This window comes from Takifugu rubripes, chromosome 12 (assembly GCF_901000725.2).
Source record: "Takifugu rubripes chromosome 12, fTakRub1.2, whole genome shotgun sequence".
Classification (NCBI taxonomy): Eukaryota; Metazoa; Chordata; class Actinopteri; order Tetraodontiformes; family Tetraodontidae; genus Takifugu; species Takifugu rubripes.
Window position 1 is genome coordinate 10206614 of NC_042296.1, and position 21133 is coordinate 10227746.

The 21133-nt window shown below is 46.6% G+C and overlaps 1 protein-coding gene and 1 long non-coding RNA gene across 3 annotated transcripts in view; one reads left to right on the forward strand and one right to left on the reverse strand.

Moving 5' to 3' along the window:
* Positions 1-1252, reverse strand: LOC115251725 (uncharacterized). Of its 2 annotated transcripts, none has more exons than XR_003890255.1 (3): positions 1092-1252; positions 777-971; positions 1-332 (listed from the first exon to the last, which is right to left on the reverse strand). It is a non-coding gene; the product is annotated as an uncharacterized lncRNA (long non-coding RNA). The 2 variants fall into 2 exon arrangements; XR_003890254.1 differs by having other exon boundaries at positions 729-971.
* crybg2 (crystallin beta-gamma domain containing 2) overlaps positions 851-21133 on the forward strand; it is a 27830-nt gene continuing 7547 nt past the window's right edge. Inside the window, exons 1-6 of the mRNA XM_029845131.1 lie at positions 851-1074; positions 7264-7366; positions 10090-10251; positions 10416-12682; positions 16932-17889; positions 18065-18787. Of these exons, the coding sequence (XP_029700991.1) occupies positions 881-1074; positions 7264-7366; positions 10090-10251; positions 10416-12682; positions 16932-17889; positions 18065-18787 (4407 nt within the window). The 5' untranslated portion in view covers positions 851-880. The remainder of the gene's footprint in view (positions 1075-7263; positions 7367-10089; positions 10252-10415; positions 12683-16931; positions 17890-18064; positions 18788-21133) is intronic.

Here is a 21133-nt window from a genome sequence, read left to right on the forward strand (position 1 = left end):
TTGAATTGAATTGAATATTTTATTTTCTTCTCACTTTAACGTAACTATTCTCGCCCGTTGTAACTTATTTCCATCCCTCCTGATGAAGCCTCGAAGGCTGGAGCTCATCCCACCCTCAGCTCGTTCATTCCAACTGGAACCTGACGTCACCTGGTCCCCGTGGCCATTTTGAAGGGGTTGAACATGCCGACTGCGCCATCTAGAGGCAGATCAGGCGACGTGCACGGAGAGGTGTGTCGGGGCTGCGCCACGGCTACGGGATCGTGCAGGATGTTCCTCAGATGACGATGACACGCAGAGCACAGCACTTCTAGCTTTAGTAGGCCAGGAACCTTTACAATTAAAAACATGATGGCAAAGTAAATGAACTTGTGAGACAAAGAGACAGTTTAGAGAAACCTTTTGCACAAAGCTGTAGAATAAAATGGAAATTTTTCAGCTTTATTAAATTACAGTAGATTGTAATATACATTTTACCACAAACAAGACAAGTTTAAAGTGGTCAAAAAACTATTTGTCTAGTGTTTTTTTGTTTTTTTGTTTTTGGGGTTTTTTTTTTTTTTGTTTTTTTTACCAAAAACTACAACGTGACTCTGTGAAGGCTTGAACGACATAACTGTTGACACATGTCCAATTAATAACAAGCTAAAACAACCAAAAGCAACGACCGTGCAGCCGCTCATTAAGCAGAGTCGGGCTGTCTGTGTGGAGGGGGCGTGTCCTCACACCTGAGCTCCACATCCTGCACCACCGGGAGCCGCGGGAGCAGATATCACCTGTCTGCAAGAGCCGTCCGTGCGAGTTCGCTCTTCCTCTGCAACTCTTCCTCCATCAGCTGCAGATAGCCGACACGAGTCTTCCTCCCCCCCATCCGACAGAGATGGCGAAGAAGAGCTCCAGAAAGACTCTAAAAGGTTTGTTCTCCAAAAGTGAAGCCAGCCTTGACGGCGCGGCCGAGAGGGATGCGGAGACTGAGGTAGAGAAGAAGAAGTTTAAGCTGTTTAGGATCAAGAGCAAGTCGAAAGGCGGCTCTGGCCCGGAGAAGGCTGCCAGTGAGGAGCAGCTGGCGCGCAGGTAGGTGCAGCACTCACGGGGCTCCCCTGCTTGCGTGATTTACGGAGGTAGATTCTCTCTGCAAATTCTGGCCTGTGGCGTGTGTGTTGCGTGCATGTGGACTACAGCTGCTCCGTGTCCCACATCAGTCACTTTTCACTTTAAAACGCTAGTTTATTGTTGTGGGTGGTTTAACGACAAGGGGCAGGTATGAGTGTAACCTTTACGCTCAGGGTTCATCAATGAAAAGCTTTAGTGTTGCTGAGCTTTGTTACATCAAAGAAAAATAAGAAAACGTAATCTCAGTGTTTATAGTGTTGGGAAGAAAAGGCATCCAAGACGCGTCCGATGGGGTGTACCAGTTGGATCCTGCAGTTTGGTGTTTTTTAAGATTCTAAGAGTAAAGTAAGAAACTTGAAGCTGCTAAATGTTCCATGCTGCACTTTTATCTCAATGCTCAGGTGACGCTCATGTGTTCTATCTGCATGATGAGTAGGTTCTGTTGCCCCTGCTTGATTTATGCAACCATGAGATTAAATGTTATGTAGAACTGTGACTTTGTGTTGGACAGTACAACACTGAACCGTCGTTACCTGAGGAACCAACAAAAAGCCCTGATCATTTTGGTGAAAACAACTGGCGATTGTTCATTCTGACGTGGACAGGTTTGGACATAACGCCTCTGCTTTTATGACCGCTACAGGTTTTTAAAATTTAAAGTGGAGCTGGCTGAGTGATAGCCATGAGAGAAGCTGCGGGGCCATAAACAGAGGTGCAGCCAGCAGCTGCTAAACTGCAGCCTGTCCGCATGTAAACTCGCAGGACCAACGGCAAAAGCAGGGAGACGGGCTGAGAGATTTAGGTGCCGCACATTCCAGTTACGGGGAAAGCGATCATATTCAGGTCCCACCCAGTTCATCTGGAGTCAAGTCAGCTCTGAAACCTGATGGTTGGTTGAAAACTGCCAGCGAAGAGTTTAAAAACACGGCAGATATTAGCGCAGCATCTGCGTGACGTGGTCCGTGTCACATCTGTCCTGACGGTAAAAGAAAGGAAAAGGAGATATACATGCAGGGAGCCTTTGTGCTGCTCAGGAAGGTCTGCAGCAGAGCCTCAGAATACCCTGCAGAGCATCTGTAAAGACTCAATGACACTTGAAGGAAGGTGAAACTAAATGTGTCATTAAGCAATGTGGAATCTTGAAACTGTCCTGTCTCCCTTTGACAGAGGGACAGAAAGATGGACAGACGCCTTCATATCAATGCACACCACATGCTGCTGCTGTGGTGTTATTCTTGACTCACTCTTGGTGTATGCTTGTACCTTCATGTGCGGTCTGTTTATGGTGTAACAGAAGGGATGGGGAGTACTTGGCGATTCCAAAGAGTGTGTGAAACCAGACCATCACGCCGGGTGACGCGTGATGGTCTGGACTAACCCGTTGTAACCTCAGATGTGTTGCTTCCTCATTTCTCTCTCTCAGACAGCAGAAACGTGCATTATGCTACTTAAGATGTGATGTAATTGCTTGGTGCTAAAGTTAGCGATCAGCTAACCTGCGCGCCTTTTGCTCTGCTCGGTTTTCTATCTCGTGTTTGGATGAAGAAACCGTCACACGCAAACTCTGGGAAGGACTGAGCTGCTTGTGCTTTGGATTGTTGACGCCTGGATTCAGGAGTGTGTTGGAAACTTTACTTATGATGAGACTTCTGCATCACTTGTTAACTCGTGTGTGTCCTTTACTACTTAAAGGATTTTTCTGAGCCGTGCCCACCCAGACACACACACACACACACACACACACACACACACACACACACAGTGTCTTTATTACTCTTTAGGCTCATCAGTCTCCTGTCAATGACCTTTTACATCCTTCTAGAGGTACGCTGGTAAGTAGCGGACGCACCCTTTTGACAGAAGGAATAAAATGTTTAACAGTTTCACAAATGCAAGAACGGTTGAACGGTGGAGAATGAAGTGTTGGTTTAAATGTTTACTCAGGAGGTAAAACCCAGCTGCCGTCCTACAGCCTGTGTGTGTGTTTGTGGGTGAGGTGAGGTGACATGTTGCTCACGGATCACCTGCTGTGCAGCCCTGTTATTTGGCAGGCCGTGGAGCAGAAAGAGTGATATCTCGTGTTTGCACAGCCAAATAAAAACGAAATGAAGTCGCCGATCAGACGCAGCTTCCTGCTGCAGCGACGCTCTGCTGGTCTAAAAACAATCCAGCAGCAACTAAAGAGAAGAAGAATCTTAACATCCACACACAGACGCATGCAAGCCTCAAGGAAAGAAGCTTACGTCTGATTTTAACAGTTAATTCCATAAATTGTGTTTATGTTTTGCATTCTTTGAGCGTCCTACATGCAGGCTGCATCCCAGACATGAACTAAATATGTTTTTGTTGTTGCTGAAGGATTTAACATTAATCCTGGTTCAGGGTTTTAGCTGCCAGACTTAAGATTCCCTCATCAGTGGGAAACATCTCCAAGCCTTGATCCTGCTTGTTTTGACTCCTCAGCGCTTCCGTGCAGTTCAGGGAAATGTCAAAGTCATCCCCAACATTCCTGAGTTCACCTCTGCTGTGTGGGATTGGAGACAACGTGCACGTTTCCACCTGCAACGAGTTGAACAGGCCCTCGTGTCTGAGGATTTAAGAAAAGTTAGTTTGTTGTGGAGGATGTGTGATGGCAGCAGAGAAACCTGCCCCTCCACATGCCTACAGCTGATCCCCACACACACACACACCTTTATACTTCTATCTTTGTGAGGCCTTTCGTTAAGTAATATCTTAGCCGTCTCTGTAATCCAATCATGACCATCCCAACTAACCCCCCAAGATCTGAACCCTGAAACGGTTCTTTTAAATGTCCTCACTTTGCTAGTAGAATAAGGATCTTGGTAGTCCATATGTACCACACACACACACACACACACACACACACACACACAGTGACAGACACACCAGTGTGTACCAGGGTGAAAGTTAAACACACATTTTGTTTTTATTGGAGCAGCAAAAACTGTATTTGTGGCTGAGCGTTGTGTACAGTACATCCAGGAAGGGCTGTAGATGTGTGTGTGTGTTGGACTTTATGATGATTAAGTTGAGATAAGAGGAGAAGCCAGCAGGTTTGATGGGTCAACACAAAGGTGCCGAAAGATTGTGGGCAACGTGACGTCCTGATGACTGCATCTACAACACACGAGCTGCTGTGCTGCTGGGGGTGAGCCACCTGTGTCATGACGGGGGGGGGGACACAGCAGGTTTGATGAGATCCTTCAGCGACATCGGGCAGTTTGATCCTTAAATGCGGCTGCAGTTGTTGAGGTTGTTTATTCTACAGGTCACCTGTTGTCGCAGCTGTTTTTGGGATCCTGACGGACTGGATTCAGCCCGGTCCTACAGCAGCTTTACTGGCTCCCAGTTTCACATTGATTTTAAACTTCTAAAACACATATTTGCAGAGCAAATTCCACTTTTTGGTGCTCAGGCGACACTTTTTTTTTTATTGTGTGATCGTCTAGTCTTTATTGACCAACTGGCTAGTCAACCTCAGAGGTTGACTAAGGTGCTTCTTTAGTAAATTCCAGACATGAGAAGCGTCACTGGAGGCTCTTTATTACGTTGACTCTACTGTGCTGGATCTCTTCATAGTCACATGTGGTGTTAATTGATCCCGGATTATCTGCTGCCTGTTGAACGTTTGTGTCCCCAGGCATCATGTCGACACATTTCTCAAATTCCCCCAGATTCACCAACTCACCTGCCGCGCCTGCAGCAGCTTCACTGGCTCCCAGATCCCCTTGTTCTCAGTCTCATGAACATTTTCAAGCTGTGTTTTAGTTTTGAGCTGTTTTTCTTCCTTTTCTATTAATTGCTGCTTTTTTTTGGTTTTCTCCGTGTCCTTTTCGTCCATCTGTACTTAAATGGTTCTTAGAATTGAAATCACCTGATTGATAATGTCAAATCTTTGATTTTTAGATAAGAGCTGAGTCCGTGTTTCATATTATTTGTAAGACAAATTGCAGCATTTACAGCGAATCAGCAATTTTCCTTTATAAATCAAACAAACGCTGCACTTAATGGAGCTCAAATAATTTGATGTATATAAACACATTTCTGTCCTCCCATAGTCACACAGTCACTCAACTTTTACATTAACACCAATAAAAGATGCTGTGGATGCTTCCATTTGCTAAACAAATTCCTGCGTTTCATCCCCAGGGGACCCTTTTCTTTGTTTGATCATCGTGTCATCGTTGATCTGGTGGGTTGATCAGAAATGGAGGTAAATTTAGGAGCTTCGTCAGTAAATTCCATCCTTTAGGAGTTTCAACAGAGCATTGACTTTTCGTTGGTTGAGTCCTTTTGAGTGGATCATCATAGAGAGTGTGTGTGTGTGTGTGTGTGTGTGTGTGTGTGTGTGTGTGTGTGTGTGTGTGTGTGTGTGTGACTTGTACCTGTGGTGTAACTGAGAGTTTTTACATGCGTTTGACCATGATAATTACAGGGGACTGCATTAATAAGCCAGTTTTAAAGTCCTCCATCTCTGACATTCAGGCTGTTATCAGCTTAGTCTTCACATCTCGTTCCACAGAGCTGCGGCTGTTTTGCATGATTTGCATCCTACAAATGTGCTTCAGGCCATGCATGCAGCTCCAGTCTGAGGATTTATTGTGTGGGAAAACACACATGCTGGCAGAACACACCTCCAGCGTGTGACGCTGCTCAACACGACCTCATATTTCGCCGAAACCTTTAGATTGTGCTGCAGAGCTCTGAACCTGTGGCTGTTGTGATGTCTTCAGTCCCCTTTGGCTCTTCTTTCACCTCTCTGCCTCCCGCTCGGCTTGTTCTTAATCAAACACACAAGCTGGTAGAGAATTTATTTACCCGAGATATTTTCCTTCCTCTTTGTTTATCCACCTATTTAGTGGATCTTTGCACCAACTTCCTTAGTTTCCTCTCCACGTCCACCATCAAGCCTGTACTGTTGAGCGTGAGCTAACGTGAGCTGTAGATTAAGTGGCTAATCCAGAGCTCTACCTGGATTAAGCACTCAATTCCAAAGAGGTGGCTCACTGCAGTAAAGCAGGTGCAGCAGAAACTTCTGATCCAGTGAGACGATCCACCTCTGTTGGGAAGAGAGCGGACGTGGCGACGCCATCCTCTCTGAGGTGAGCGTGGCGCATCTGCCGTTTCCCCGCTGGTGGCTTCCTGTTTCCTGCAGTCGTACAAAGGGAAACGGCGCGGGTGCATAAAGACCTCTTTGTTTCCAGCTGTTTGACATGACGTCGGCTGATGAGTGATCTCTGTTTACTTTAAACCACCACAGCTTCAGGCCGACACCAGTAAGGTGCGAGACGGGATAAACGCCTCGGTCCATAACAACTTTAACTCTTCCAGATCACGCTGGACAGAGTCCCCATGAAAACCCCACTTTAAATTCAGGCGACACCACTTACTGTCTCATTCTCCACTTGTTTCCATGCCAACCAACTTAGTTATGAGCAAACACTAATTTGGGGCGTCTCACTCACAACGGCTGCGCAACTTTTAATATTCTTCAGTTATTATTGCTAAAACAAAGCAACAGCCAGACACTTCTGTACATTTTCAGGCCGTTTACGGTTGCTATGGTCCATTAGCTGGGGACTAGCTGGATAAACAAGGTGTGAACTATGGAGGCTGTGGGAGTCAGCTCACTGCAGATAGCTTTTTTGGTCTTTCTTCTGCTTCTTTTTAATAAATTGAGCCCTGATGGGTAGTGCTCATTCCAATTTTTGTGCTCATTGATTCTCTTGCACTCAAAAACCCAGTATGGAAGGAATGAAGGAAACGCACGCTGACTTTCTGCTTAGCCGGTTCTGTTCAACATTCCCTCAACAGTGATTCACTGGTTTATTTAACAAAGAAGCATATTTCTTTTAAAGTCACTACTGTCCTGCTGCACCTACTGTGTGTCAGAGACGTATAACGCCACCTTCTAAGAGCATTACTCTGTTCCAGGCATGGGTATTGAAAAGCTAATGTGCAGACATTAATCACTAAAACAAGCTCTTTATGCTGCCTTTCATGGCACAGCCCCTTCATTGCTGTAAACTTATATCATAGTGATAATATAGATACATTATATATGCTCTAATACTCTTTCTGCCAATCAAAAGGGACCGACTAACGTCATGTTTGCCTGTGTTTCTTCAGTGCTGTTGAGTCCAGCCAAACTGCCGATTACGCTGAGACCTGGACGCACGACATCATCTTCAAAGACAAGCGCTCCCTGTATGCCACTGCTCCGAGGTCAAAGGTCAGTATCTCAACGGTGACTTTCTTCACAGGAGCACAGAAATGGAGGTTGGTAGTGAACCTTCGGAACGCTGACGTAGAGCAGAAATCTGATCGGAATAGGCAATTGCACACGTGTGTGCTTCCTTTTCACTTCCAGGATTAAAGATCTGCTGCTGCCGGCAGAATCACTAAATATTCATTTGACTATGTGATGTTTGTTTTTGTGCCGTTTTGAACGCACTCACATGATATTTGTCCACTTTGATGCTGGCAGTGTTCAGAACTGACATCTTGAAACTGTCACAAATTTACTTTTGTCACTTTCTTGTAAACAAAAAATGATCAAAAATATCATCTTATTACCAAACACAAGACATTTTTCCACAATTATTTCATTATAATATTCAAGCTTGTGTTACATTTGTCTGAAAACTTTCACCCCAACACTGTATATTGATTCTAGCCTGTGTAATCAAATATAAACCATATTTTTATTGTGTGGGAATATAAAATATAAGAGTACTGGGTTCCTCCCAGTGTTCTGGTTCTTCCCACAGTCCAAAACAGCCACTTTATGTTGACTGCAGACTCTAACTGTGCGAGTGTGAGTGGATGGTGTGTGAACGGTGTGAGGCTGCTTGGCTTTCATAAGGGTCAGAGGGGGAAGACACTCTGAAACGAAACGTCACTCCTTTGCAACAAAAAGACCCTCCAGAGAGAGTTTAGAAGCACCGACATTACTGAGGGAGCCCCGACGTCCTGCACGTTACAGCAGGTAGCCCTGGAGCTACAGGACACGCATGTTGATATTTTATGAATGACTTGCTTTGTTCCATTTATAAATAGACTGGAGGGTTTTTGTTTTCTAGTAAAAGGAGCTCATTCATCCCGCATGAACATATGATCTATAATTGTCACCTGTCTTGTGAATTCCTCTCGCATGATCCTGATTAATGTTTTCCAGTCAGGGGCGGCAGGGTGGTGCGGAGGTTTGCATCTTCCCCCCATGTCTCTGTGGGTTCTCTCTGGGTTCCAAATGTGGAGATTTTCTAACATTCTGCCTTGAGTCTTATTTTGAAAAGCTGTCTTCCTCCCACCCTCTCACTCAGATGTCCACGAGCCCTGCTCGAAGCGTTCCCCCCCAGACATAAGTCGAAGACATGAATGTACCTGCGCAACCTCAGAGAGCTGAATGTTGCACCACTGACATTTCCTGGAGGTCCGGCCCACGATAGGGACCCACCCAGGTCACATTCCTGCACCCCTGCCACCCAACTGGGCCCAAACACAGCACTTTCACATTTCTGGTGTGGGTGCAGTTGTGCTGGGGGAAGAGTTACAGTTTCAAAACACCAGTCACAGCGTGTGATGACTCAATTCAGCCCCAACCTGACGCCATCCCGGCTCTCCCTCACCTACTACTGATATATCTGCGTTTATCCTTGCTGCATATCTGAAAGGAGAAAGGGTCTTTACAACTATCAGTGATATTGGGAATGATATTGATCAGTGAAAAGGAAATGGAAGAACCCAGAGCACTGGGAGAAACCCAGTACTCTTATATTTTATATTCCCAGACAATAAAAATATGGTTTATATTTGATTACACAGGCTAGAATCAATATACAGTGTTGGGGGAAAGTTTTCAGACAAATGTAACACAAGCTTGAATATTATAATGAAATAATTGTGGAAAAATGTCTTGTGTTTGGTAATAAGATGATATTTTTGATAATTTTTTGTTTACAAGAAAGTGACAAAACTAAATTTGTGACAGTTTCAAGATGTCAGTTCTCAACACTGCCAGCATCAAAGTCGACAAATATCATGTGAGTGCGTTCAAAACGGCACAAACCAAACATCACATAATCAAATGAATATTTAGTGATTCTGCCGGCAGCAGCAGATCTTTAATCCTGACCTAAAACCCACTAAATGTGTGACTAACAGCAGTGCAATAGTGTCTCCAGCAGAGGGCGCGACTGCGCTACGACAGATAGCAGCTATCGTGTTCAGAGGCGCCATAAAAAGGATCTTGGCAGATTTACTGAGTAGATTTACAGAGACTTTTGTTCTTTTAACTCCATCTCACCCTTGCCCAGGGTACTTCATCATCGATGTCATATGGCATTATTAGCTCCCAGTAATAAATAAATGGTAATAAATGATCCGGTTAATGTGTATTGACTGAAAACATCTAAAAACGCTATAAAACAAATCAATGAAGAGAAAAAATGAACGTACCACGACACCCTGCTTCTAAGGACATCATTGCAGGTGGCAATGGTGCGTTCTTATGTTATTCTTATAGGTTTTCTCCTCTTGACCTCGAAGTATCTCGAATGTCTCCATCTGCCACCACACCCAGTGGATTCCACCTGTCTTCATCTCTCTTTGTCATCTTATCTTCACCAAGTTTCAAACAGGATTCTCACAACAGCAGAACCTGCCTGCTGCCTGCCCCATTCATCTTTCTCATAGATTAGAAAACTAAAGATATGATGACCAGAGGTGGAACTCTCTTTGAAACAAGAAGTCTTTAATGATGACACAAAGAGATGGAAACATCTGCCCACCTTTGATGTTTGAGCCTCAGGAATTTGTGACTGTTAAATGTTGAGTTGGTGCACAGACGAGTTGTCTGCTGTTATGTTTTTTGTCTATTAGCTATTTAAGTATCATGGGGTGTGGTGGGACCTCTGCAAAGTTGAAGAATTATTACTGTTTTTGTCTCCTTGTCAGGACAAAGACATCAGCTATTCAGAGCTGGACCTGCGCAAGCCTAAAAGGTTTGCAACCTTCTCTTTTGGTCTTAAAAAGAAGAAGAAGAAATATGAGGAAAACATTTCTAAGAGCACTTTTGGCCTTCATGTCCCAGAGCCTGAAGAATCCAGCCAGTCCTCTGTGAGTAATTGTTCCCTGTTCAAGTGTCCCGTCCACCATGTGTAACTTCTAACCTATTGTGTCGTCAGATTCTAAACATTTTTAAAGCAATTTCGAGAGATGAAAATGTCTCTGTTTAAATTTAGTTGACGTTCTGAATGAAACTGCAAACGATCCTTTTCCAGACTCCTTCGCAACTCAGTCGGGCGGAGTCGGATAACCTGAAAACAAAAAGGATGCTGAGCGTTTCTCAGCCCGAGCTGGACACCGACGACGTCTTCGACATCCCGTCCCCTCCCCCTGTGGCCCCCATCCGCTTTGAATCAAGCTTCTCGCAGCCACCGGTGTCTCTCAACGCCGCCGCAGAACTGCAGGAGCCTCGGAAGCCTGTCGGTCACGCCGACGTCCCTGACGAAGCGCCGAAAGCGCCGCTCGCAACCATCCCCGAGCTGCAGATGGACGCCGCGGCTTCCTCAGAAGAGAACATTTCTGCTCATGAAAACGTGGCGCAAAGCAGCATGATGGCTCCTGGAGCCGCGGCTCAGACAGGAAGTCAGACCCCGCCCATCCATCCGGCTGACCGGCCTCTCCATCCCTCTGGTCAGGGAGGAACAGTTGTGGACTCGGTTGGTTCCACCGTCCTTCAACACAACAGCACTCGTCAGGATTCCGCCCCCGTTTCTGAGGCCATCGGGGGTAAAACATCAGGTGATCAGCTGCAGACTCCTGAAGGGCTCGGTAATCCCTTCACGGCCACCGCTGACCATCACGCCGCGATCTCCAGACCGGAGGCGGAGCCTGCCTCCGCTCCTGGTGAGACGTGGGCTCCTGAAGCCGTGATGTCGTCAGCTGTCGGCCCTAAGAAGACTCCTTGTCTTGTGAATCAAGACGAGGTTTACGGAGCGCTGTACGATTCCCTCTTCCCACAGAGTTTCACCTCCGAGGTTCTCTCGTCCCTGGCGACCCCTCCCCCTCAGTATTCTACCACGGGCCAACAGTCGCTGACCATCGTGAGGACACTTGATGAGTACCGAGCAGAAAGCACGGCTCCCTCGCACCCTGACCTGTCCACCGACTCCGCTGCAGACAGAGAGGATCCGATAGATCCTGACAGAATTTCTGTTCCTGGAAGTTCCAGATTTACTTCATATCAGAACAAAGCCGAATCCAACAGGGGCACAGATCTCCAGAGCGGAGTCCCTCCATCCTCTCTGTACTCCACCGCTGGGAGAGGGAAGCAGGCTGAGCCGGCCCACAGCCCTCCGCAGGGGAAATTACAGCACTTTAACATAAAGGAAAACACTCCTCACGCCGAGCTTCTAATCTCAGCCCCTCCTGTTTTTGACTATGGAACAGCCCCAGGAAGAGATGCTCGGATTACCGACTCAGTCCCGACTCTGACTCCAGTCAGAGACGTCGTCAAAGACCAGACGAGCTCTCGGGCGGGCTCTCCCTCTGCTGTCCCTCAGAAGAAACCCGTAAGGAATCTCGAGCGGAAAACACCTGCTGCTCCCGGAGACATGGACGGCTTTTTGAGTCCCTCGTATCTCAGCGTCGGGTCAGATGACGGCAGCGTCATGGATATCTATTACAGCGCGGAAGAAGACGACACGGAGAGCGGCGATGACGAGATGTACACCATGGATGAGGGAGGAGTGCAGATGGAGGACAGGGGGAAGACTGGGGGGTTGCACACGGAGCTGCAGCAGCAGGGTGACCTTTCAGGGAGAGATGAAGGAACATTTGGAGGGAGAACGGTGCAGACATCGGGGGAGGGAGGGATGCGAGACGGCCACGGCTCTGAAACTCACCTGCCAGGTGACAGAAAGTTTCTGGACGTGATGGCGCAAATGAAAGAAGAGGGGAAGGAGACGAGAGAGGAGAAGTTACTAGCTAAACCGGTTGAGCAGGTGAATAAACGGATGGTATGTGACTTTGTTCCGCCCTCCGCTGAGATGCGTGGGCAGCTGGAGGATTCCCAGGAACTCCGGGCCAGAGAATTGGAAAGAGAAGCCCCCCCCAACAGTGAGCAGCTGTCCCCAAGACAGCCGCTGATTTACCTGACTCGTAGAAGCTGCGTGAGTTATGACACCAGACAGGAAGTGATAATAAATGATGACAGCGCAGAGGCAAAAGAGCAAGTTTTGATTAGGGCAGAAGCGGAGGAAGGCGGCAAAGAGGGCAGGAACGCCGACAGTATCTGCATGACAAGCACGGCCACTGATACCGCGGCGCTGGTCACAGCCTCGATGACACACACAGGCTCCGCGCCTCAACACAATAGGGTTCCACAGAGTGCAGAGTGGGTGGATACGATTACTCGGAACACAGGCGGGAGCAGGAACCTACAGCCAGCAGCACTCCACCTGACGGACTCGCTTCACACAGCCACAACCGTGCCGTCGGGAAGCCCCGACCCTCCAGCTGGAGCCCAACGGGACCCAAGTCCAGGGTAAGAGGGAAGCCTTTTGTGTTTTGGTAGACGGGAGTCAGATTTCCAGAGCTGAGGTCTGTTGGGAATGTTTAGCGGCCGCGACGGCGAGTTCAACCAATCAAATCTCTTTTATGATTTACGTGTTTGAGACGGTTCCGTGGCTCATACGTTAGGGTGTGCGGCCTCTGCGAGGTGTGTTTTCCCATGATTTCTTCCGAAACGTACACACCAACGTGCCCTCGTGCAGCCAAGCAACCCTCTAGAGTGTTGGCTTACACGCTGGTAATCTGATAAGACCCTGCAATGTGATGGTTAAACATTTGCTCTGATAACGAGGTCAGCGGCGGAGGAGCAGTTTCCCTGCAGCAGGAACTTTTCTTTGGAGCCCACGTGCACGTGCAAGGCATGTCGCTGACATAGCTTCTGTGGGCGTTCTCCACTTCTAGACTGAAGAATGTGATTGATTGATCGACATGATTACGTGTCAAGATCACTCCAGTTATTTATCTCAGACATTCCTCAATAAAGTGGGAGTGTCGACACACGGGCCGGCAAATAACACAAAGTTCACTTCTAGATTAAAGCAATAAATCAGATTTAAGCCTTGTCGTAAACAAATGCCATTTTAAGGTTGTTGTTAAACCCTGACTCCGTATCTGTGGACACAATATGAGCAGATCCGTGATCCTCTGCCACTGACCTGCCGACCTGTCCGGGCTGTATTCCCAGTGGTTCCAGCTCTGGTCACTGGCCACACTTTCATCAGCCTTCATCCTTCCAGCTGCTGCTGCGTCACCAGAACTTGTAGTTGGTTCTCTTCTTCAGCAGGAAGCTCATTTCTTCCCTATTTTCACATCCTTTTTGTTTATTGGAGGAATGTGATGAAAAAATAAAAGATCCAAATGTAGCTGGAGATGATCCACACGTTTTATTTTTAAGGAAAGGTGGCCTTTCTGGTAACATCTGTGATATCTGACATATTGGAGAGAGAGAGAGAGAGAGAGAGAGGTGTGTGTGTGTGTGTGTGTTTCTCGTTATGCACTTCCTTTTCCTGGGTTGTGTCATCGGTGCCAACAGTTGCAGATAATCGGCACCTTTTTTGATTTGAAAGACATTTTTCAGATTACAGTACTCATCACTAATTCTTGAGTGATGGAGCTGGAACCCACCTGCAGCCTTCATTTTTTTAATCTCCAACAGCTTCACTTGTGTTGTATGAAGGGGTCTGGTTCACGTCCCCAAAGATGTCATAACTTTGAGAACCACAAGATGGCAGCAATGCGCAACTTTTACTGAGAGGACGCTGGTTGGAGCCACCAAAGCCGCACAAACGTTTGAGTGGATCACCTGACTCATGATGATGATTTAACATAGATATTAAAGAGGTGAAGAATATGACATGTTTAACATTTATGATTAAACATGTACATTTCCAGCAGGACATATGTATAGTATACAGTATAAATATTACATACCTGTTTTAGACCTCCTGGCTAATGATCAGTTCCATTAATCAGCATAATCAGACCTGACTTTAATTTTATTTTAAACAATGTAAATTTACCATTTCAAGTTTAAAAGATTAGACATAAACTAAAGATAAAATCTGGTTTTCTGCAGGTTTTTCCACATTGTCATCAATGGTGAATAGAAAGGCTGTCTTTCTGTAATTGCTACCTAATGAGACTAAGAACAAGTTGATCATGTTTTATTAATCCCTTCATTCTTTTAAGTTTTTTAGCCTTGTGATGAAATGCAAATAGCCGTGGTATGCTGGGTTCTGCAGCCAGATGAGGCACATGCTGTTCATCACTGTCAGCTTTAGTCGCTCTCTTAGGTGAGAATGTTTGTCTCTGTTTGACGTATTAGGAGAGAAGTGGACAAGCCTGCAGAGAAATGGCTGTTCTTCCTGCGCACAAACATGTGAAAGTTCTCCTGCGTCACAAGTTCGCTGCAGGAAAATGTCTGAGGACATGAAGACTAAATGCTTTTTAGATTGAGCATTATCTTTAATGGATTTCAGCCTTAAAAATGCCTCCACCCCATTCAGGAGCCTGGGATTGTTCTGTTAGCAATGGCACTAATTCCAGCTTTTGCTTTCATCCACATATATTTAATATTCAGCTGCCAAAACCTGAAGATTCTGTTCCTTCAAATTGTTTCAACACCTTTTTTTGTAGTTCTAGCTCTCATTTTGGATGATTTTGAGCACAGTCCAGTGATTTTTGTGGCCACAAACTTGATTTCTCAACAGTCGGAACAGTCACTTGTACCTGTAAAGTGTTAAGAAAATCTGTCATTCTGGCACAGCAGATATGTTGTAACCTAAGGCCTGAATGCAAGAACCATGATTCATTCTGATGTTTTTGTTGTACAGATTTTTTTAAGTGAACATTTAAAAGACACATATGAACACATACACCCCCCCAGACAAGGCTATCCATACTTACAGATGCAGTTTCCACCGGCTGTGCCTTGTCAATAAGTGATTTCAGTCATTGCAAACAGCCCCACAAACCTCACAAATAAGCAAAGAGATATAGAGGCAGGCATGAAGGTCCGTCACTCCAGGCAAATATAGTCCCAAAAATCTACCTAGAGGCTAGACGGAAGCTGGTCCCGCTCCAGGAAGAACGTGTGTGTGTGTGTGTGTGTGTGTGTGTGTGTGTGTGTGTGTGTGTGTGTGTGTGTGTGTGTGTGTGTGTGTGTGTGTGTGTGTGTGTGTGTGTGTGTGTGTGTGTGTGTGTGTGTGTGGGGCTGCCTGAAGCTTCCTGATTCTGGGCATGCACTGACTGTTTACACTTGTCAATCATGTTGCTGTTCTTTGGAAGGGGAAGGTCCATGTACATTCCTTTCACTGTTTGACAGCAAATGCCTTCATCAGAGTTGTAATCTGTCGTGAAAGAAGCGTGTTAGCTGTTCGTGACGGATAATGGAGGGTTTTTCCCCAGAGTTCAGATGGAAGAAGAAATGAAGTGAAGATGACTTTGGTTTCATTGCTCCTGATGCTGATGTTAACCTTCCAAACCTGGATGGTTCTCAGCATCTCCAGCTCCCCTTGATTATTATAGTTTCAGCCATTACATCATTTCCAGGTTGCAATAAAGTGGTGTTTGTGTTATTGCATCACAGCTGGAGTGTGCCTTCAGACATATTATGGTGTGGTTCTTAGAGCTGTGATATACAGAGCCGGGGCCAGGACAGGAGCCCCTGGGTTGTGGATCATTAAAGGCACTTGAGGACAGTTTTCTGGTCAGGTTGGTGACTTAATGAAGGTTGGACACAACTATCATTAAACTCTAGTCTGGTTTGATGCTGCCACTAGTTTAGATGACTTTGTAGAGGCTGAAATGTTACAGAGGTTGTTTGTTACGTCAGGATTGTGCACCCGGCCATCGCTGCCTTGACATTCATGCACTTTTAAATACAATGAAATTTAAACTGTTGAGACTTGACTCGTCTCTTATCAGCAGAGTCGAGTCAGTCACCTTTTTAGGTGCGAACGACGGCCGGTTGTAAGGTGTTTCACGCATCCACCCCGGCTCAAACATCCGTGTCGCTTTATGACAGAACATGGAGTTGTAAAGTCCTTCAGGACATTTTTATTTATTTTTTTGCAGTTTGTATTCTGAATTTGTGTCCTGACGCCTCCTTTACAGCTGCAGAACATAGTTGGTTTGAGTGGGTGCTGAAAGAAACCTCTTGGTGACGCACCAATGGAGACATTTTCAGAACCTGCTTTGATGGCGGATAACTCATCCCTTCATAATGTGACTTTTACGATGTCCAAAAGGTCATAAAGCCTGCGGGTGTGTTGGGGTTTAGGAGAGAGGTGCCACTCCATCTCTGTCAACTTGAACTACAGTATCTGGTAGTGATTATTAAAATCTAAAATCCTCCCTGGTTTCGTATCAGCCGGTTTTCCTCCTTAACGTGGGGGTCCTGCTCGACCTTGAGCAGCTCTGAGTGCTCCAGTCACAGCATTTTTCTTACTTCATCATCCTCTGTGGGTTTTAAGTTGTGACAGTTATGTAGCCTGAAGCAAAAAATCCTTTTTGCTTATGGAAGTCAGTTCTAAGGTTACAGTTAAATGCTACAGTATTGCCTAACTGCGAGTTTTATATTACACGCCAGTTTTGCTTTGGATAATTTGCATAGTAAAGCTAAAACCACACCCCAGAGACGCTACTGCTCATGAAACACTGTGGACCTGCTTCATCTTTGGCTCTGGGCTTGTTATAGGATTGTTATATGCTTGTCCACACAGGTCTGCGACAACGTCGGGGACGGCGGTTCTGTCTGAACCTGATTGGACCCACAAAATGAATTCAGGCTTCAGCAGCCTGAGCACCACGCTGTCCTTAAAGAACTCCTCTTCCCCTCCAGAGGATGAGTCCAAACGTATCCGTAAGGTGTCTCTGATCAGGGAGACCGAGGCTCGTTCTGGGAGCCCCCCAGCTGCAGCTGAGACGAATGGAGGAGAGTTCAAATGGAGGAACAGATTTGAGGGGGTGTCTCAGTTTAAACCCCCCAGTGAGGATTCCCCTTTGAGTGACGGCAGCGAAGCAGCCACATGCAATTATCTCGACACTTCGTTCTCCCTGTCCTCCCACGCGCCGGAGCAGCATGTCACCTCTGGCAACAGGGAGGGGGACGTTTGCACAGGCGGAGAGGGTGAGCGGAGAGACGAGTGGAGGAGAAGCAGCACAGAGTGGGAGGAGCCTGCTGCACCTGCGGAGAGGGAGGGAGCGCCGCTGAGGTTAAAGTCACACTGGCAGCAATCTGCATATGACAACACTTTGGAAGAAGAGGACGAGGACTCGGAATGCTTCACTGGAGTCTTCCAGGCCACGCTTGTGGAGCTTGACTCCGATCTGGTAGCTCTTCCATCCACTCCCCCTGCATCCCCCGACTCAGACTCACTCTGCCAGTTTGACATGGACAACCTGGTTGACACTCTGAAGAGCATGGGGCCCTCCATGAGGCCGAGGACCACAGTCCCACGCCCACCTGCCCCGGTCCTGATGTCCTCCCTGCCGCCGATCGTTGAGGACACTCACAGCCCAGCCTCTGTAGATGTCCCGGACATCTCCGGCGCTGCAAATACCAGAGGATCTTTGGAGCACAAACCCACCGAGTCCCTGAACGGGCTTTACACCCTCCCTCCAGACCTGGGACTGAGGAGCACCAGGGACACTCGTTCCATACTGGACCTGATGAAGCAGGTAGAGACATTGTTTCACTTGTACTTGAGGGGTTTTACCTCAGTGTGTTGAGATAACATCTTCAGTTTCCTGCTTCATTGGAAAATTGGGAGGCACCATTTTAGATTTCTAAGTAAATGTGGACATTTGGTGTATGGAACACACTTACTGGAGACATATCTCCTTTTTATTGCAGGAGCAGGTTGCTACGCGAGGTCCAGGCTCCATCCTCAGAACCCCAAACAGCAGCGTAATGGGAACCTCCGACTCTCTCCTGGATGATGCTCAGTCCCAGATCCTCAATGGAAACGGGCTGCTTCCATCCTCTCGGCTGGACAACAGCGTCATCTTCGGCAGGTCGGTAACCTTGGATCAAAATCTGGAGAACAAAGCGGGCCACCGCTCACGGTTCCGAACCAGCTCGCTGCCAGACGTGCCGTTTGGCGAGCGCCTGAGCATGGGGGCCAAGGAGCTGGAGTCGGGCACGAGAGCAGACCCAGTGGGGTCCCGTTATGACCGTTTCGCCATCCTCCTCAACAACTCCACCTCGGGCTCCTTGAATGGATCAGAAGACGTCACCATGCGCATCAGCCGCGCCCCGTATGCCAACATCACCTCGCCGCCCCCCAGCAACAGTCCCACGCGTCTCCTCAGCCCCACTGGCTCCATCGACCTCCACCGACCACTCGCCTCGCCAGAGTCCACCCTGGCCATGTTCGGCCAGACGCCGGCGATGGGCGTGGGGGCCGGGAGGGTGAGCACCCCCATACTGCAGAGGAGCTTCAGCAGTGAGGCCAGTCTGGGTGTCCAGCAGACGTCCTTGTTCAACAGCATTCATGCAGACGCACCGTTCAGGAGCCAAGAACCTCCACCTGAAAGTAATCTGCCCTCCAAGTACAGAGCTTTCCCCGATGCATATGTGAGTAGGATTTTTAATGGTTGACTCTTTTTCTTTCATTTCATACCTGATCTATAAAGAATATGTGTATTATTGAATGGTTTATGGTCTCAATTTTTCCTGAATATGAAAATAATTGACTCAAAATGGAGACCAGAAATGCTGGCTAGCTTGTTTACAGCTTTCCGCTACATATAATTTAATTACACGGGACAGCGCCACCTATTGGCACGCATTTGAGCAGATACGGTGCAGTTTACGTGTCCAAATGCAACTATTCCAGACCAGGCGTATCTTTTAACTGCCTCAACAGGGAACTGAGAGATATCGCATTCTCTTTTTTTGGTTTTTAACCAAACCCAGGTGCTCTGGCTTGGCCCAGGTAGCCATGAGCTGGTGGAGAATCTGCACAGACAGTAAAAGTTCCATATCTGAGGCTCCTTTACAGTGATTATTTACATGCTTGTCGTCTTTTGTTGCTTATGGCTGCAGATTGCTCATAAAAACGCACCATCTGTGCTAAATGACAGTGTAGTCAGCCATGTCCCAACCCTCACATTCCACTTAGATGCCATTGCCTGTCAGCATCACAGGCTGAATGGGCGTCGTGCCTCGTGTGCACTCAAGCTCCAAACGCCACCAGAACAAGCCCAGATAGATTTCTGCTTGTGACAGCTGTTTTCACAAAAACACGAAACCCCTTCCATAAAATACTGAATGTTCAACTTTTACAGCAGACAGACGTGCACAGGTGCACGGTGGTGCGAGATCCTTACAAGGCTTTTCAGCTGTTGCTACGATTATTTATTGATCCGACTTGTACCACATGAGTACACTGGTTTCTGCGACTGCTGGGCTGCAGAGTTGAAGCTCCAGAAACGAGTTGCTCAGTAGTTTAAACAAATATTGGCACAGGATGTTCAAACACTACTTAGTTTCTTTCTGCTTTGTGGTGGCTCCTTCATGATCACAACACAGCTGACTGACTTACAAAGGTTTTAACATTCATTAAATGTTTTCACCCTAAGATGTGGTTAAGATTTCCTTTTACTTTATCAAGCGAGCGGGAGGCTGTCCTCACACCTTACCTCACACTTTTTTGCAAATAGAAAAGCATACCAGGGTTTGTTTGATCTCCCCTCACTCCACAGTTTAAATATAAAGGCTTAATTATTTCATGTCGGGGATTCAGTGCTGCACAAACAGGCTCAGCAAAAGCAGTTTCTCATAATTCTCCGGTAAGACGGGCATCAAATGGACGTGTCCTGCTTTGTTTCTGTCCGTTGGTGTAAAGACTGGAGGAGGCAATAGATCCAGAATCAGATGCAAGCAGGGTGAAGGATTTCTGTGTTTATGGAGGCATTAATGGGTTTAAGGATGCAAAAGGCAACAGGCTGTCACCCTCAGACGCCTGTCTATGAGCAGATCATTTTTTTGGGCTCCACACCCTTCTGTTATCTGTCTGTACTTGCAAATATTTGGCCACACCCCAGCGTAATCACCCCCCCCCACACACACACACACACAAACATGCACACAGATTCTTCTGGGGAATTATTTGGTTGACTGATTTCGTTGATGTAAAATATCAGGGCTAAAACTGTTGATTTCATCTTCTACCTATCCATCTGTCTATCTGGATATTATCATTTACCTAAAGATAATTTGGAGCATCAATTATTTCTCTTTAGTGTTGCCGCCAAAGCAAAAATAATAAATAATAAATAATTCCCTTTGTGTTGATTTTCTGCCATATTGCTTAAACCAAGAGACGAGACGTCGACCTGAACCAAACTGAACGTTTTATTTATAGATTAGCTTCAATGAGCTGCTGTTTTAGCAGTGAATCGAAAGCATGCGCTAAAACTACACTTCGAGCTTCTCTCCAGCCTATTTGTATCAACAACATGTCAAGCTGTCAATCTTACATGGACGGGAGTGTGTCTGTCTTGGGTGGGGGCCAACATACCTGCCCAGAAGGGCTGGGACGCCCACCCCTCAGTGGTGACCGTAGGGAACCGCTGCCCTTTTTTATTCACCCGTCATTTGGATTTGGGCCGAAACGTTGAAAGAACAGAGTCCTCGTAATTACCAGGAAGCGACACTTTTGACAGCAACTCGCATAAAATAAGCGTGGAGAGCCAGCACAAAATATGCATCGTCACCAGTAGATCTGGTTTAACTGCATCTACTTCAGATTGTCTCATGCGAGGACAATGCAAACAAGGTACTTTAAGAAAACAACAAGGTTTTTACCTGCTAGGTTTTCCAGCAGAACAGAGCCGGTCTTGTTTACTGACATGGCTCCTGACAGGTTGCTTCCACTAGTACATAAAGTTGTGTTGTGTTGTGTTTACTCAGACCATC